The 18256-nt window shown below is 45.6% G+C and overlaps 1 protein-coding gene across 2 annotated transcripts in view; it reads left to right on the forward strand.

Moving 5' to 3' along the window:
• Window positions 1-18256, forward strand: part of Atp9a (ATPase phospholipid transporting 9A (putative)) — a 155832-nt gene that overhangs the window by 17328 nt on the left and 120248 nt on the right. Inside the window, exons 1-3 of one of the 2 annotated variants that reach the window (XM_008835147.3) lie at window positions 9050-9253; window positions 11390-11534; window positions 13044-13157. In XM_008835147.3, the coding sequence (XP_008833369.1) occupies window positions 9252-9253; window positions 11390-11534; window positions 13044-13157 (261 nt within the window). In that variant the 5' untranslated portion in view covers window positions 9050-9251. Of the gene's footprint in view, window positions 1-9049; window positions 9254-11389; window positions 11535-13043; window positions 13158-18256 lie in introns of those variants that run through there. The other variant, XM_008835144.3, reaches the window with a different exon arrangement.

Genomic DNA, 18256 nt, shown 5'->3' on the forward strand with positions numbered 1-18256 from the left:
GCCTGGAACTCCTTATACTAGATGGGTCTCCATCTTGCAAGAGATCTGGGATTAAAGGTGTGTGCCACCAGGCTGGCTGGTCCTGCTGTTTTTGTTTTAAAAATATATTTATTTGTGTGTGTGTGTGTGTGTGTGTGTGTGTGTGTGTGTGTCACAGCGTGTGTGTAGTGGAGGTCAGAGGACAACTAATGTGAGTTTGTTCTCTCCTTCTACCATGTGGTTCCCAAGGATTGAAACTCAAGCCATTAGGCTTGGCAGCAAGCACCTTTACCTGCTGACCCTGTCTTTGTTTTTTCAGGACATGGTCCCACTATGTACCTCTGGCTGATCTGGAACTTACTGTGTAGACCAGGCTAACCTTGAACTCACAGAGATCTGCCTGCTTCTGCTGAGATTACAGGCATAGACCACTATAACTGGCTTTTTTTGTTTGTTTGTTTGTTTTTCTTTTTGAGGCAGGGTTTCACTTTGTATCCAGCCTTACCTTGAACTTGCAATGACCCACCTACCTTAGCCTGCCCTAACTACTGGGACTACAAGTGACTGCTCAAGGTTGTGCAGATGAAATGAGTCCGTATGCATAGAGTTCCTGGACTCTGAAATGTGGCACCATGGAAATACAAAGGCAGTGTTAGCTATTGCAGTGTCAGACACCCTGGGGAGGCTGGAGCTAGCAGGGGCAGGGTATGGTGGGATCTCTGGTGTGCTCCTGCCTCTATCCCTTGGTTCCTTCTGAGGCTGTGAGCCTAGGAGGTAAGAGTGATGCTGTCATTCTATAGTGGGATGACATGGACAAGCTCTAGCTTACAGCAGGTAGGTCTGGATCAACCTTTGGACCATAGTCTGGCCCTGGCCTTCCCGAGTTGGAGTCTTATGGGCAAGAGGAGGAGGATGAAAGTTACACAGTAGGGCTTCTCAGAGCACTGGAGGAGTTGGTATGCAGGGCTTTGCCATGGGGCTTGGGCATACTAAATGCATAGAACTTGGTTAGTTGTTTTTTTTTTTTTTAAGATTTTATTTAGGGGCTGGAGAGATGGCTCAGTGGTTAAGAACACTGACTGCTCTTGCAGAATACCTGGGTTTGAATCCCAGCACCCACATGGCAGCTAACAACTGTCTGTAACTGTCTAGATTCTAGGGGATCCGACAGCCTCTTCTGTCCTCCATGGGCATTGCATGACACAGGTGCACTTACCTACATGCAGGCAATACACTCATACACATAAAATAAAAAATAATAATAAATAAAAAATATTTTCAGGTTTTATTTTTTATTTTGTGCAGATGAGTATTTTACTTGCATGTTTATAAGTGCACCGTATGCATGCAGTGCCCACAGAAGTCAGAAGAGAGCTTTGGAGTCCCTGGAACCAGAGTTATTGATGGCTGTTAGTCATCATGTAGGTGCTGGGAACTGAGGTGCTCTGTAAGAGCAGCCAGTGCTCTTAACCAGGGAGCCATCTTTCTAGGTCTTGGTTAGTTTTTTAAAAAGATTTATTTACTTACTTATTATGTGTATGTATGTGTATCTGCATGAGTTTATGTGTACCAGGTACATGCAGGTGCGCAGGGAGGTGAGACAGCATGGGTGTTACAAGTGATTCTGAACTGCCTGATGTGGGTGCTAGAACTGAGGTTCTCTAAGTGCTGAGCCATCTCTTCAGCCCCCAGAACTTGCTTTTATTTATTATTTTGGTATCCAAGGGTACTACCATGGAATTATTTCATTTTTGGCTTTTCTTTTCATTTTCTTTCATTGTTCCATTTTGTTTCAAGATGGTTTCATGTAGCCCAGACTCATTACATAGCCCAGGCTGCCTTGAACTTGTGATTCTCCTGCCTCCGCCTCCCAAGTGCTCAGATCACAGGCCTGTGCTGTGTTGCTGGCATTTTCAAGGCTCCCACTGTGCCCAGTCTTGGCTTCGTGCTGTATGCTACAGCTGTTGTTAAACCTATGACCAAATGGCCTAGATAGATCAAGGGGAAGTAAGGCAGGGAGGGAGGAGTGCTGGGTGCCAGGACACGCGAAGTGGCACAGGAGAGTTAGTCATCAGCTACAGGCATAACCAGCACAGGTGGCATGGGTGGCACCCTGGCCAGGGTGGAAGAGAAAGGTTTGTGATCTGTGACCTGGGAACACATGGTGAAATTTGAGGCTGACAGCACTCAGTGGTGTGCTGTTTGGGCAGCAGTGTTTAATTTGATTGATTGATCAATTTTGTAATGCCAGGGATAGAACCCAGAACCCCACACATGCTTTGTAAGTGCTCTCCCACTGAGACACATCCCTAACCTCTTATGAAGTCTAAAAGGGATAGAACTGTCTTCATTGCAGTCTTCCTCTTCCCCCGCAGTAACCACCCTGTGCTCACCCAGGCACTTCCACCAACTTCTGTGTTGTTCTAGAAAAAAGTTTTAATCATTTACTTAAAAACTACATGTATTTTTTTAAAAGTTATTTATTTATTGTTTTATTTTATGTGTATGAGTGTATTGTCTGCATGTAGGTAGGTGCACCTGTGTTGTGCAATGCCTGTGGAGGTCAGAAGAGGGTGTCAGTTTCCCTGGAACTGGAGTTATGGACAGTTGTTAGCTGCCATGTGCATGCTGGGAATCAAACCCACATCCTCTGCAAGAGCAGCCAGTGGAATCATCTCTCCAACCCCCACAAAACTACATGTATTTTTATATCTGGTAAAAATATAAATATACACTTTTTTTGTTGTTTTTTTTTTTTTTTTTTTCCCTTGCAGTGCTAAGGATGGAACCCAGGGCTTTGCACATACTGGGCAAGTGTTCTGCCCCTGAGCTGAATCCCCAGCCCCTTGGGGGATTTATTTTTTATCTATCTATTTATCTATCTATCTATCTATTATCTGTCTATCTATCTATCTATCTGTCTATCTATCTATCTATTTATTGTCTTTTTGAGACAGGGTCTCCCTATAGCCCCAGCTGGCCTGGAAATCATTATGTAGACCAGGCTGGCCTTGAACTCACAGAAATTTTCCTGCTTCTGCCTCCTGAGTGCTGGGATTAAAGCTGTGTGCCATTATCTGCTCGAGAATCTGTTTTTTCTTTGTCTTTAAAAAAAAAATCATATGGTCCGGGACTTAGGAGATGGCTCAGTCAGTAAAGTACTTGCCAATCAAACATAAAGACCTGAGTTCAATCCCCAGAACCCAGGTGAAAATGCTGAGCATTATAATCCCAGCTCCGTGGAAGGAGTGACTTGCGGGTTCCTGGGACTCACTGGCCAGCCAGTCTCCCTAATTGGTGAGCTTTTGGCCAGTGAAAGATGCTGCCTCAAAGGAGGTAGATGATGTTCCTGAAGGTGGTACCCAAGGTTGTCCTCTGACCTCCCTACAGACACAGAGACAGACAGACAGACAGACAGCCCCCCGCCCCAACGCTAAAAAAATCAGATGGTCTGTTGAGCAGGGTGAGCATAGGAACCTGACCTCTCGGGGAATGCCTAGTCTATTGACCCTTGTGTTTATTTTGCCCATTTATTTTTTTATGAAGCTTGTTTGGCCCTTGGGGATTTGAAAATATGAAGTTTATCTATGCTGGTCTACAGGGAAACAGACCAGAAAGTCTTGGGGGTGAGGGGCCCAGAGCCAAGACCTTCTCATTCAGAAGAGACCAGAATTTATTTTGTTTGGTTTAGTTTTGTTTTGTTTGTGGAGTGCTTAGAAGAGAGCCCAGGGCCTCACACATTGCTGAACTCCAGCCCCAGGCCTGAACAAATGTTTACTTTGTGCCTAGTGATTGTGGGGATGCTTAGAGCAGAAAGCCCAGATCCATGTCACATGACTTGCCTGCCTCCGAACCGTCTCTGTGGCCCACAGTATTTGCTTGCCCTCTGCATAGCAGCTGGGTGGTTTGAGACCAGCACATATTCAGTCAGAAGACTGTGATCAGAAGGTCAAATAGGAAAATCCATTGTGGTTTCCCTTGTACAGATGGTGTAAGCAGGAAGCAGGGCGAACTAAATTACTTGTAGTTTTACTTTTAAATTAAAAAAAAATAAGGCTGGAGAGATGGCTCAGTGGTTAAGAGCACTGGTTGCTCTTGCAGAGGATCTGATTTCAGTTCCCAGCACCTACATGGCAGCTGACTGTCCATAACTCCAGTTCCAGGGGATCCAACGCCCTCTTCTGGCCTCAGCAGGCACCAGGCAGGCATATGGTGCACTTATATACATGCAGGCAAACACTCATATATAAAAATAGATAAATATGTATACCTCTAATCCCAATACTTGGGAGGCAGAGGCAGGCAGATTTCTGTGAGTTCAAGGCCAGTCTGGTATACATAGTGAGTTCCAGGCCAGTTGAGGCTACAGGGAGAGCCTGTTTCAAAGAGACCAAAATAAAAAAGAAATAATACCTATGACTAATTGAATTCCTATCCTGTACTGAGTACTCCCCAGTGCCCTAGATAGATAAACCCCCATTCTCAGGGTGGTTCGTCAGGGCAGGACTTAACTATTGTTGCCTCTCACAAAGGACAAAGAATCAGAGATGGGTGGTTCAGGGCTGAGCAGTGCTAGAATTAGCACTGGGTCTGTTTGGCTTAAAACCTCACCCAGCCCACAGGACCTACTGCTGTACCTGTCAGCTTATCCTCCTTAAGGACTCTGTCTTCTAGCCCATCTCCCAGTATATCTAGAATGTGGGATGGAATGTTCCTTGTAGTTAGATGTGTCAGACAATTCAGTTGGTGTTAAAAAGCAAGGCTAGGGATGTAGCTGAGTTGGTGGTTCTTGGTTGCATGCATGGATCGCTAGATTGGATCCACAGTACCACACAAACTGGGTGTGTGGCACATACATTTGTAGTCCCACCACTTGGGAGGTAAAGGCAGGAGGATCAGAAGCTCAAGGCTGTCTTCAGTTGTGTGGTGAGTTCAAGGCCAGCCTGGGCTACATGAGACCCTGTCTCAAAACAAAACAACATAGTAACAACAGCAAAAGCCAGATGTGGACTGAGTCAGGAGGATTGTGTGCAAGGCAAGCTTGTGTGAGAAAACAGATCATGACAAACATACACACAAACAAAATAAAACACAAGTAGAAGTGCAGCAGGAAGCACAGGGTGCTGAGAGCGCCTGGGCTCTAGGCCCGTTCTTCTCACTCAGAACTAAATGAACCAGAGGGAGCAGTGGACGATGGCCCGTCACTGGGTTCTCATGGGCTCCGTCTATCCACCGTGAAGGTGAGGACCGTACCCGCACCCAGCTTGTGAAGTTGTTGTGAGTACTAAATCAGATCGTGAGTACACTATCTGCATGTGTGTAAATGCACCAGTGTCATACAGTGCCCATGAAGGTCAGAAGAGAACATCAGAGTCCCCTAGAACTGGAGTCATAGTCGGTTGTTAGCTGCCTAATGGGTACTTGGAACCGAACCCAGATCCTCTGTAGGAGTAGCCAGTGCTCTTAATTGCTAAGCTGAGCCATCTCTCCAGCCCCAACATTTCTTTATTCTTTTTTTTTAATTTTGCTTATTATTTTTATATTATGTGTATAAATGTATTGCCTACATGTATGTAAGTGCACCCATGTCATGCAATGCCTGAGGAGGACAGAAGAGGTCACTGGAGTTACAGACAGTTGTTAGCTGTCATGTGGGTGCTGGGATTTGAACCCGGGTCTTCTGCAAGAACAGTGAGTGTTCTTAACCGCTGAGCTATCTCTCCAGTCCCATTTCTTTATTCTTAAAAGAAGATTTATTACTATTTATGTATTTATTTATTTATTTAGTCTTTTTGAGACAGGGTCTCCCTGTAGCCCCAGCTGTCCTGGAACTCACTATGTAGACCAGGCTGGCCTTGAACTCACAGAGATCTGCCTGCCTCTGCCTCCCGAGTGCTGGGATTAAAGGTGTGCACTGCCACACCCTGCCTACTTTTTATTTATTTTTAAAAATATTTTATTTTTAAATTTTATGTGTATGAATGTATTGCCTGCATGTATGTAAGTGCACCCATGTTGTACAATGCCCATGGAGGTCAGAAAAAGGTGATTGGATTTCCTAGAACTGGAGTGACAGACAGTTGTTAGCTCCCATGTGAGTGCTGGGAACTGAACCCACGCCCTCTGCAAGAGCAGACAGTGCTCTTAACCACTGAACTATCTCTCCAGCCCCGAATTATTACTTTTTAAATTGTGTATGTGTGTGCGTGTGTGTGTGTGTGCGCGTGTGTGCGTGTGTGCGTGTGTGTGTGTGTGTGTGTGTGTGTGTGTGGTTAGAGTATGTGAGTGCAGGTGCCTGCAGAGGCCAGAATAGGGTGTTAGATCCCCTGGATCTGGAGTTACAGGAGGGTGTGAGCCACCATGTGGGTGCTAGAGATTGAACTTAGTTGACAGAGTTGGGGGCAGATATCTTTACCTGCTGAATCATGTCCCCAGACCCAGGGCAGCCTTTTAACAATGTAAATCAGATCCTGCTATTCCCGTGCTGTAACTCCAGTGATTCCCCACTGTGGGTGAAGTAAAACCCCAACTCCGTGCCTTAGTGGTAAAACCCTGCCATTTCCCCCTGCCCTTCCTCTTCCTCCTCCAGTCTCATCTTTACTCTTCCCATCATGACAGGACATTCCATCTGGACCAGTCTTGGTTGCTTCATGTACACATGAAGCGTTGTGTCCCCCCTGGATCTTTGTCTTGTAGTTCCCATATTAGGCAGTTCACAAATGTCTGAAACTACCTCCAGGGGATTTGACACCCTCTTCTAGCTTCCATGGGCAACTGCATTTATGTGCACATACCCCCTCACACATACAGACGTACAGACACACATACATAATTAAAAATAAAATAAATGTTCAGTATCTTGAGAGAGGTCTCACCATGTAGCCCAGAATAGCCTCCACCCCCTGAGTGCTGGGGAATGTCTGTGTGCCATCATGCCTGGTGTTGTAGAGCACCATCCTCTGAGCATAGAGGCATCATCAGAGCAGCTATGATTCCACAAGAGCCCCTCAAGATCAGGCATGTTGACTGCTGACAGTCCCTCTTAGAAGGAGGAGGTGGGGAGGGCCATTGGACACTCACCTGAGATCCTCCTGGCCATTTTATGTAATTCTGACCTAACTGCATATGGTCTCATGGTCCTGGGAGGTGCTACAGACTGTGGAAGGTTAGCTGAAGGGGGTCCCCATCTATGTAGCTACAGGAAAGTCATTATTCATGCTGGGGTGAGACTTCTGGTGTGGCTGCTTTGGGGGTCACCCACACTTCTGAAGTCCCCCCTCACCTATGCTCTGTAAGTAAACCCAATGAACTCACTGGTTCCCTGAGTTGGACTTTGGTGTAATTCTGCTTTGGTTTGTTGTGGTGCCCTTTAGAGGACGCAGACATTTCTTTACGTCTCCCAGTTTCCCTGAGGAAAGTTCTTGCCATACCTAGCTTGAGTTGTTTCTCACCTCTCGACTGGACTACAAACTCCTTGGTGTGTGGTACTCAGGATATCTGGTACGTGAATCATGATGCTGTGGCCACTTGCCTTAGTACTCTTAGAGCACTCAGTAAATACTGATTACCTGCAGGGCAAAATGGACCACACTGAAAACATGCCATTTCTCTTCATTAAAAGTGAAAACAGAATGAGGGAGATGGAAAGCAAGGATTAGGAGTTAGGCTTGGAGCTAATTATCCTGGGCTGAGATAATACCAGAGTCCTTATTTAATCCTCACCGGACATTTAGCCCTGTGTTGTAGACAGTCTCCTCCTCCCTGCCAAAAGCTACCTTCTTCATCAGTTCTGTGTGGGTTTACAAGAGACCATTGTAATCAGCCTTGATACCTGTTATGTTCTCATAGAAGGAGGAGCTGGGGAGGGTCAGTAATCCCTTACCTGGGTATCCAGCCACTCCTCCAGCCCTTGTATGCAATTTGCCCTAGGTAACAGGGCTACTTTGGGGCCATCTATGCTCCAGCCAGCAACCCCTCTCCCATGCTCTGTAAGGAAGCCCAGTAAACTCACTGGTTCCCCAGAGTGAACTTTGTTGGAACTGGTCTTTGGTTAGTGGCTGGGACCTTAGGAGGAGAAGGCAGATATTGTTTGCATCTCCCCTGACAGATTCTCACAGCACCCCGTTAGGCAGAAACTGAGGAAGGAGGAGGCAAGGGTCCTGTCCCAGTGTTTGGTTCTCACAGGATGGGAATAGAACTTCTAAAAAAATTATTGTTGTTGTTTTGTGACAGGGTTTTCCTGTAGCCCCAGCTAGCCTAGAACTCACTGTGTAGATCAGGCTGGCCTCAGTCTCACAGAGATCCACCTGCCTGCCTCTGCCTCTGGAGTGCTGGGATCAAAGGCATTTGCTACTACACCCAGCCTGTTTCTAGGTTTTGTAGACACATACACACATGGCTGTAGGTTATTAATGAGGAGCAGAACCCCTTACCTGATTTGTGGCACCTTTGCCAAAACAAAACAGAAACAAACAAACAAAAAACCCTTGTATAAATAGAAAACTTGACAGTTTGTGGTTCTTTTCATTCATTTTCATCTTCCATTAGACATTGTAGAAAATTTTTTAAATTTATCTATTTTTATTTTATTTATTATTAGTGTGCATGTGTGAGGCGATCAGAGGAGAACCCTCAGGAGTCATTTCTCTCCTTCCACCATAGGTTCTGGGAATCAAACTCAGGTTATCAGGGCTCCAAGGCAAATGCTTTTATCCCTGACCATCTCAGCTGCTTTTAGCCACAATATTACAGCATTGTTGTAGGGTGAACAGAGAATTGTGGCTCTGAATTAGTCCTTATCAGGAAGGAATCCACACCCAGAGTGGTCTGCTGCCTGTCCACCCCATCGTCTTCCCTCCCTCATCTCCCTCTCCTCTCTGTTGCTTCCTAACTGTCATGTACACAGCCTTACTGAGTGTTCACGTATCATTGTGCCTGAGAACAGGCATGAGGATGTTGGACTCCTCAAGGCTTCTCTCTGAGCCTTTGAATGATTTAGAGAATGGCCAGCAAGAGAGAGTTACTAGCTCTGACACCTGTCGTATCTGAGCATGCTCCACCCATCCTGGTTTACTGGAACAGGATGCTATTTTTAAGAAAGCATTGTGTTTCATCATGGAAATTTTGAGCATCTGAGCAGGCAGCTTGCCGGCTGGCCCTGTGCTTTGGGGTCCCATTACATGGAGACCCTATGGGCTTAACTCTGTGCCCCAGCATCCCACCCAGACCTGACCTGCAGGAGGAAGGGGAGGAGGGTCCACAGCAGATGAGTCATGTGAGTCAGAGCTATCTTATCTTGCTGGTTTCACTTTGCCTGGCCACTCCAGGCTATCTGACTGAGAATTTCCCCTTCTCAGCCTGGGTATCCTGGAACTCTGGTGGAACACAGAAGAGCATGAATCCTGGGGCAGTTTCAGTCCCACTGCATTGCCTAAGGGGGTTTGCGATTCTCAGCCCCTGTCTACAAGCTCATTGTGTCAGTGGCAGCGTCCCAGGTGTTACCTCACCTTGTGTGAGGTGATTCGGAGCCTCTGAGATCTGGATCCTGGTGGGTTGGTGGGAATAAACCACCCTTTTGGGAAAGCTGGGCTGGGAGTGGCACTCGGGGTCTGTGTACCAGCAGCCAGCATACTGGCTGGTCTCCAGGGTCTTCTGAGACTGAACCATGACTTGTTTGTCTTGTGTCTTCAAAATAGGAGAACTGGATGCAGAGAAGATCCCCCCTCACCCTTTATGTAATAATACTGGGGGAGCAGGGGACCCCCAGATCAAGGTCCGCTGTGGCTGTTGCTCATAGCTTAGTTGTTACGTTCTGTTCTTCCCTCTCTCTTCTGTAAAACGTGAAGCATAATAATAAAGCTATTGAGGTATAATAACCTTTTTAGTTTAAATATTTATTTATTTATTTATTTATTTATTTATTTATTTATTTATTTGTCCCATGGGTTGTGTGTGTATGATGGTCAAAGGACAACTTGCTGGAATTGGTTCTTCCCTTCTACCATGTGGATTCTGGCGCTCAAACTCAAATCTGTGCACCACTACACCCGGCTAAATCTTTTTATTATTTATTTATTTATTATTTATTTGGTCTTTTTGAGACAGGGTCTCCCAGTAGCCCCAGCTGTCCTGGAACTCACTATGTAGACCAGGCTGGCCTCAAACTCACAAAGATTCACCTGCATCTGTCTCCCAAGTGTTGGGATTACAGGCATGTGCCACCACACCCAGCCTATAATCTTTTTATTTTTAAATGAATGCTGCTTTTTGAAATAATTTGGGTTTGGGGACTGTATTTGTTACTTTTCTTGTTGTGATTTATTTTTTTAAACATTTTTTCTATACTTTTTAAAAAGTTTTATTATTTTTATTTTATGTGTATGTGTGTATTGCCTGCATGTAGGTAGTGCACCTGTGTTGTGCAATGCCCATGGAAGTCAGAAGAGACTGTCGAATCCCCTGGGACTGGAGTTACAGACAGTTATTAGCTGCCGTGTGGGTGCTGGGATTCAAACCCAGGTCTTCTGCAAGAACAACCAGTGTTCTTACCGGCTGAGCCATCTCTCCAGCCCCTCTTGTTGTGATTAAATACTTGACAAAAGTAACTTAAGGAATGAAGGGTTTACTCTGGCTCGTGGGGAGGCATGGTGGGAGCAGGAGGCAGCTGGTCACTTTGTGTCCACATTCAGGAAGCAGAGAGCGATGAATGCTGGTGTTCTACTGGATTTCTTTTTTACTCAGTCTGGGACCCCAGCCCAGGTGAATGGTGCTGCCCAGGCTTAGGGTGGGTCTTCCCACCTCTGTTCACCTAATCTAGAAATCCCCTCACAGACATACTAGAGTATTCGTTTTCCTAGTGATTCTAATCCCCTCAGTTGACAAGATCCTAGGGACTCAGCATCTTTTGCTTGGACCACTGCTTCTTAGGTACCTCTGCTTTTCCATCTCACTGAAGGATAATGCCAGCGATATGGCTGTGGTCCTGCCCTGGCCAAACCCCTTCAGAGAAGAGCATCCTGAAAAGTAGACAATATGGGCGTGGCCTTGATGGTGTGGGCGTGGCCTAGGTGGTATAGATTTGTCCTTGATCTGGTGCCTGCCATGGGCACACCTGGGCCTGGCCTTGATAGTGGATGTAGCCTAGGTATATGGGCGTGGGCTAGGTTTGGGGCGTGGCATTAATGGTGTGGGCATGGTTTAGATATATATGGGTGTGGCCTAGGTTTCTGGGCCTGGCCTTGATGGTATAGGCATAGTTTAGATGTTTCTGGGCAGCCTTGATGGCATGGGTGAGACCTAGGTTTCTAAGCGAGCCCATGATGGGGTGGGCGTGGCCTACAGGTATGTGGATGTGGTCTTGAAGGTGTGGGCATCGCCTAGATCCACAATTGTGGCCTCATCTTTTCCACAGGTGCTGTGAATGGCTGAGATGCTGTGGTGGAGGGGAGCCCAGGCCCCGAACTGTTTGGTTGGGACATCCCGAGAAGAGAGACCAGCGGTATCCTCGAAATGTCATCAACAACCGGAAGTACAACCTCTTCACCTTCCTCCCTGGGGTAAGTGAAAGAGCTGAGGTTTTTCTTTTCCTACCATGAATTTATGCAATGGTCCTGTCAGCAGATTGCAGTTGTGGTAGAGTGTTCCCGTCTTTTCCGGCGGCCTTTGGCACTGGCCCTTGTCTTGCCTGGTCTGAGCACCTGGAGGGGACCTGGCCTGCCCCAAGGTCATCACATGCCACATGTCAGAATAACTTCATGTTTATTTGGTATTTTTGAGATAGTGTTATAACAAAAATGTGGAAAAGATCACTCAGTTCTTAAGTTACTCCCTGTGACCTCATGAAATAGGAGACAGGGAAATTGGGAGATGAAAGTATGGATGAAAATTCACCCTGCCATCTAGAGTGGGAACTGAGATTTTTTTTTTTGTTAAGACATGGTCTCCCTATAGCCCCAGCTGGCCTGGAACTTGCTATGTAGACCAGGCTGGTCTGGATCTCACAGAGATCCATCCACCTGCCTCTGCCTTCCTACTGCCACCACATCAGGAACAAATCTGAACATTTATTGTTCTGAAATAAATGTTAAAAACATAATTTGAGGGCTGGAGAGGTGGCTCAGTGGTTAAGAACACTGATGGTTCTTGCAGAAGACCTGGGTTCGAATCCCAGCACCCATGTGGCAGCTAACAACTGTCCATAACTCCAGTCCCAGGGGATCCAGCAGCCTCTTATGACCCGCTCAGGCATTGCACGACATGGGTGCACTTACCTACATGCAAGTAATACATGTGTACACATAAAATAAAAATAATAAATAAAATTAAAAAACAAAAACAAAAATGTAATTTGAAATAAAAATGTCACTTTTGGGGGCTGGAGATGGCTCAGTGGTTAAGAGCATTGGCTGCTCTTGCAGAGGACCCGGGTTTGATTCTCAGCACCCACATGGTAGCTAACGACCACACTCTAGTTTCAGGGGATCCTACACCCTCTTCTGACCTCAATACACACATACATATAAAATAAAAGTAATAAATAAAATGTTTTTTTTCAATGTCACTTTTCAATTTCAAAAGATGTATGGCTCTTTTGTGCTTTTTTTTTTTTTTTTTCGTGTTAGTAAGGATTAGACGGAGGGCTTTGCAAGTGCTCTACCTCTGGCTACATCCCCAACCTTCAGTGTTTACTTTTGCAAGTAGTATTTTTTCTTTGAGATTGGGTCTTATGTGCTCCAGGCTGGCCTTGAGATACCTAATTTGCTAAGGACAATTTTGAACTCCTGATTCTCCTGACTTCACCTCCTGAGTGCTCAAAATACAGGTGTTCGGGGATAGAACTCAGGGTGTCGCATGCACACGCTGGGCGAGCACATTACCCACTATGTCCCCGGCCCTTGCAGTTGGTATTTTGATCCATACTCTCCTAGCTTACACAGGGCACTCACTGTTAAGGTAGGCAAAGGAGCCACATTCTCTGTAGGAATGCTTTTGCATCTCATTCTCCCTCAGAACCTCCAAACTCCTCCAGGAATCTGACTCTGCTCCCTCTGCTCTCTGCGGCCTAGGTGCTGTTCAACCAGTTCAAGTACTTCTTCAACCTCTACTTCCTGCTGCTCGCCTGCTCCCAGTTTGTTCCTGAGATGAGACTTGGAGCCCTCTACACTTACTGGGTTCCCTTGGTGAGTAGGTTGGCACTGTTCCTTTGGCAGCCTCAGAGGTTTGCAGACAGAATGTTCTTTGTTCTGGGCCTTTTAAGGGGCATGATGCTTTTAAGTCAATACACCAGGAGTTCCCAGGTTTTTAAAATTTTATTTTTATTTATTTTTATTTTGTATGTATGAGTGTTTTTCCTGCATGTATTTAAGTGCAATGCCAGTGGAGGTCAGAAGAGAGAGGGCATCAGATGCCCAGAACTGGAATTATAGACAATTGTACGCCACCATGTGGGTGCTGGGAACTGAGCCCAGGTCCTCTGCCCAGGTTTTATTGTGAATGCTGCAGGTCATGCACCACCAGGATCAATGCGGCAGGGCCCATACTGTTTGCCCAGGGTTCCTTCAGTTGTCAGTTGACGTCTGTCATTTCACCAAGTCTTCCTGCATGCTTATGGTTTGTAGTGTGGCTCTGGACTCAGCACATGGCAGATGATGAGGATAAGTGCTTAGTCCTCGTGGATGATGATGATGATAATGATGACGATGATGATGATGGTTAGAGACAGAGTCTCACTATGTAGCCCTGGCTGGCCTTGAACTCACAGAGATCTGTCTACCTTTGCCTCCCATAGTGCTAGGATTAAAGGTTTGTGACACCATATCTGATTTTTTTTTTTTTTTTTTCTCTTTCTGTCTGTATCCACGGATGGTATTATTGTAGTGATTTCCTTCTGTGCTGTGCCCAGCATTACAGTGCAAGGGGATTAGAAAGGTACCTAACTCAAGCTTTATGTGCGTGGAGCCTAGCAGAACTTCCTTCCTTCCCTTTCCTTTTTTCCTGCCCTTTAGCAAATGGTTATTTTGCACCAGGCACTGTGCTTGGTGCTGATGTGGGGGAGGGGCAATAGTGTGGGAATAGACAGGATGTCCTGCCCTGTGGGACTGAAGCTGAGGATTAGACCACAAGCAGAGAAATCAAATAGATTCAAGTTGTGGAAAGTGGGCTGAGGCGATGGCTCAGTCTGTATGTAGACTTGAGTTTAATCTCTAGAATTCGCATAAAAAGCCAGATAGGCTGGGGAAGTGGAGACAGGTGGATAGATCCTTGGGGCTTGCTGGCCTACCCCACTGGAATTGGTGAGCTCCAGGTTCCAGTGAGAGACCTTATCTTAAAAAATAAGGTGGATGGAAAGGGTCTGGAGAGATGGCTCAGTGGTTAAGAACACTGTTCTTGCAGAAGAGCCGGGTTTGAATCCCAGCACCTACATGGCAGCTAACAGCTGTCTGTAACTCCAGTTCCAGGGGATCCGACAGCCTCTTCTGTCTTCCACAGGCATTGCACGACACAGGTGCACTTACCTACATGCAGGCAATACACTCATACACATAAAATAAAAATAATAAAATATTAAAAAAAATAAGGTGGATGGCTGTTGAGGTTGACCTACACACACACACACACACACACACACACACACACACACACACACACTTTTTGGTAAGTGCTCTGAAGCTGACAGAGTTAAGTTAGAGGAGAGACAGGCTTCCAGGGGAAGTTAGTGTTGATTGTATGGACAAAGGAGGAAAGTGGTGATGGGTAGAGACATGAGCCACAGTGGGCAGGAAAGGCCTCCTGAGGAGGTGATGGGAAGAGGGAGAGAGGTAGATGGGGAGCATCACTGAGGGCAGCAGTGCAAAAGCCCATGGGGTCCTATGGTAGTTATGTAGAACATTTGAGAACAGAAAGAAACTCAGCGTGACTGAGGTGAGGAGAGGGTGGAGCCTGGATCCCCTTTCACCAGAGAGACATTGTGATGCATAGTTGCTGTGATTTCTCACACAGTGGATCCCAGGGGGAAATCCTTGGATTTTCAAATATCCTATTAAATTTTTAAAAAGATTTTATTTATTTGTTTGTTTGCTTGCTTATCTATCTATCATCTATCTATCTATTTATCTATCTATCTATCTATCTCCATCTATCATCTATCTATCATCTATCTATCTATCTATCTACATCTATCATCTATCTATCATCTATCTATCTATCTATCTCCATCTATCATCTATCTATCATCTATCTATCATCTATCTATCTATCTATCTATCTACCTATCTATTGTCTATCTATCATCTGTCCTGAACACGGAGCTTATTTGAGACAGGGTCTGCCTATAGCCCTAGCTGGCCTGGAACTCGCTATGTAGACCAGGCTGGCCTCATCTCATAGAGCTCCACCTGCCTCTGCCTCCTGACTGCTGGGATTAAAGTTGTGTGCTACCATGCCCAGCTTATTTTGTTTTTAAATTATGTGTGCCTGTGTGGGTATGTGCATGTGAGTGCTAGTGCCTGTGAAGGTTAGAAGCCTTGGATGCCGCTGGAGCTGGAGTTACAGATAGTTGTGAGCCACATGATATGTGTGCTCGGAACCAAATTCGGGTCCTCTGATAGAGTAGCAAGTGTTCTTAACCACTGAACTGTTTCTCCAGCCCCTTTGTAAAAAAAAATTTAATGAGGAAAAGTTCAGAAATGATTTAAGACCTCCTTAAGGAAACAAATATAGTATTCTATATGTAGTGGGTGAGAAATGGTAAGGATTTGATGGCAAGTACTTGTAAAACAGAGAGCCAGTAGTTGCTAAGGGACCTGTGGGTGGGTGACTAGTCACTGCACATTCCCCCGGTGGTTTCCACAAAGGCTTCTAAAGTGGTTTGAGGCTGGAGAACAGGTTTTGCCTGCTCCAAATCACTTGTAGGAGAGGTAGGATGTTGGGAGCTAGAGAATGCCTTCATGGGAGAATCCTTCTGTAACCCAGGCTGGTTTTAGATTTACGGTCCCCATTAGCTGGGATTATAGGGCTGCTCCTTTTTACCCAGCTCCGTTCCAACATCCTTCCTCTCAGTAAGGGTTTTTTTGTTGTTTTTTTTTTGTTTTTTTGCTTTTATTGTTTTCTTTTTGTTTTTTTGAGATAGGGTCTCACTGTGTAGCCCCAGCTGGCCTAGAACTCTGTGTAGACCAGGCTGGCCTCAAACTCACAGAGATCTACCTACATCTGCCTCCTGAATGCTGGGATTAAAGGTGTGTGCCATCCATGGTTGTAAGCCTCTTGATTTGAGTTCTGGGAACCCAACTCCCGTCCTGGAAGAGCAGCAGATGTCTTTAACCAGTGAGCTGCCTCTCCAGCCCCTTAAGTCTGTTCTTTCCATCTAGCCCCTTCCTACTTCCATATCTGTTTTGTGTATGTGTGACCCAGAGTGACCTGACTAATGTCGGGGTTGCTTATGTGTATATGGGAGGGTCCTCATGGGCCCCTCCCCCATCTGCCATGGAGTGTTGATAGACTCAATTTCACACCAGTCTTATGTAAGCAACCAGAGCTGCTGTGGGTTCAAGATTGCTGCTGCTGGTTTTTTTGTTTTGTTTTTGGAGAAATGGTCTCTTATAGCCAGGCTAGATTTGAACTCTCTGTGTAGCTGAGGATAACCTTGAACTTGTGTTCCCCCTGCTTCTCTACCTCTGAAGTGCTGGGGCTACAGAGTTTCTTTATGAACAAACAAGCAAATGAGTGAAAAACCTTGTGTCCTTTTAGGAAAAAGATGGCAGCATGTGCAAGTCTGAGTCATTTTATCTTTTGTGTCTTTCCCTTGGTTTTTTTTATTGATAGGCTTTATGACCATCTCTTGAGCTCTTGAAAGCTATCTTGCTTTCTTACTACTTTTTCTAATTATTTTTGTTCATGTGTATTGTATGTGTCTCTGTGTGTATGTCTGTACATGTATGCAGGTGCCCACAGAGGCCAGGAAGAGGGCATCAGATTCCCTGGAGCTGGAGTTACAGGAGGTTGTCCACCACCTGATGTGGGTGCTGGGAACCAAATTCTAGTCCTCTGAAAGAGCAGCAAATACTCAACCACTAGCCATCTTTCCAGCCTCCTACAGTGATCTTTTGAGACAGAGTCTCACCATGCAGCCCAGACTGAATCCTCTTGCCTCTGTCTCTCCTCCCCAGTACTGGGATGACAGGTGTGTACCACCTCACCTTGCTTCCCTTGTTTTTTAACCCTTGATGATGGCTCTTTTAAAGAAGTGAAAGCTCAGGGCTGGGGATGTGGCTCAGTTGGTAGCATGCTTGCCTAGCATGCATAGGACCCTGGGCTTAGTACTCAGCACCACAAAAACCAGGTGTGGTGGTGCATGTCTGTAATCCAGGATCAGAAGTTCAAGGTCGTCCTTGGATACAGAGTGAGACTGAGGCCAGCTGGGCTACTTGAGACCCTAAAAAAATAAAAAAAAAAAGAAGAGAAAGTACCCTATGAACTGGCCATACCCTTCTCCTGGAGCCCCACTGCTTTATCTATTTATTTATTATTTATTTATTTATTTATTATTTATTTATTTATTTATTATTTGTTTGTTTGTTCATTTATTTGTTTATTTATTTATTTTAAGACAGGGTCTTCCTGTAGCCCTAACTGGCCTGGAACTTGCTATATAGACCAGGCTGGCCTTGAATTTACAGAGATCTGCTAGCCTCTGCCTCCCAAGTGCTGGGATTAAAGGCATGTGCCACCACACCTGGCCATAGATCTATTTTTGATGTACAATTTCAAAGGGAGGTTTAAAACCCAGAGAGTTGCTTGGCTGGATGATCCCTCCCTGTGGTTCCTTTACAAGCTCAGATAGTCCCAGACCCCACTCCCAGTGAAACTCTTCCTATATCTGTATAAGTGTTAAGAACCTCCTAAAGGGGACACTTTGGGTTTATTTCTGCATCTCTTTTAATGCAGTTTCTAGTTGAAGGGGTGGCAAGTTCTCTAAAGTCAGTGACAACTGTGTGCGTGTGTGTGTGTGTGTGTGTGTGTGTGTTTGTGTGTGTGTGTAACTGGTACAATAACTTTGGTGGATACTGTCTTTGTGTGAGCCACACGTTCCATTAACAACCAGTGGGATTTAACCAGGCTCAAGCAAAGTAACCAGACAGTAGCAAACTCTCAGGCTTTGACATAGATCTACAAAACAGCAGGATGCGGTAGGGAATGTAAATGGAGAACTATTTGCTCTCCCTTTTCTGTGTCGTCTGGTTTAGGATTTCATGAAATGTGCCTGTTTTACTTTGCTAACTAT

The sequence above is a fragment of the Nannospalax galili genome, unplaced genomic scaffold (genome assembly GCF_000622305.1).
Source record: "Nannospalax galili isolate Female #2095 unplaced genomic scaffold, S.galili_v1.0 scaffold596, whole genome shotgun sequence".
NCBI lineage: Eukaryota > Metazoa > Chordata > Mammalia > Rodentia > Spalacidae > Nannospalax > Nannospalax galili.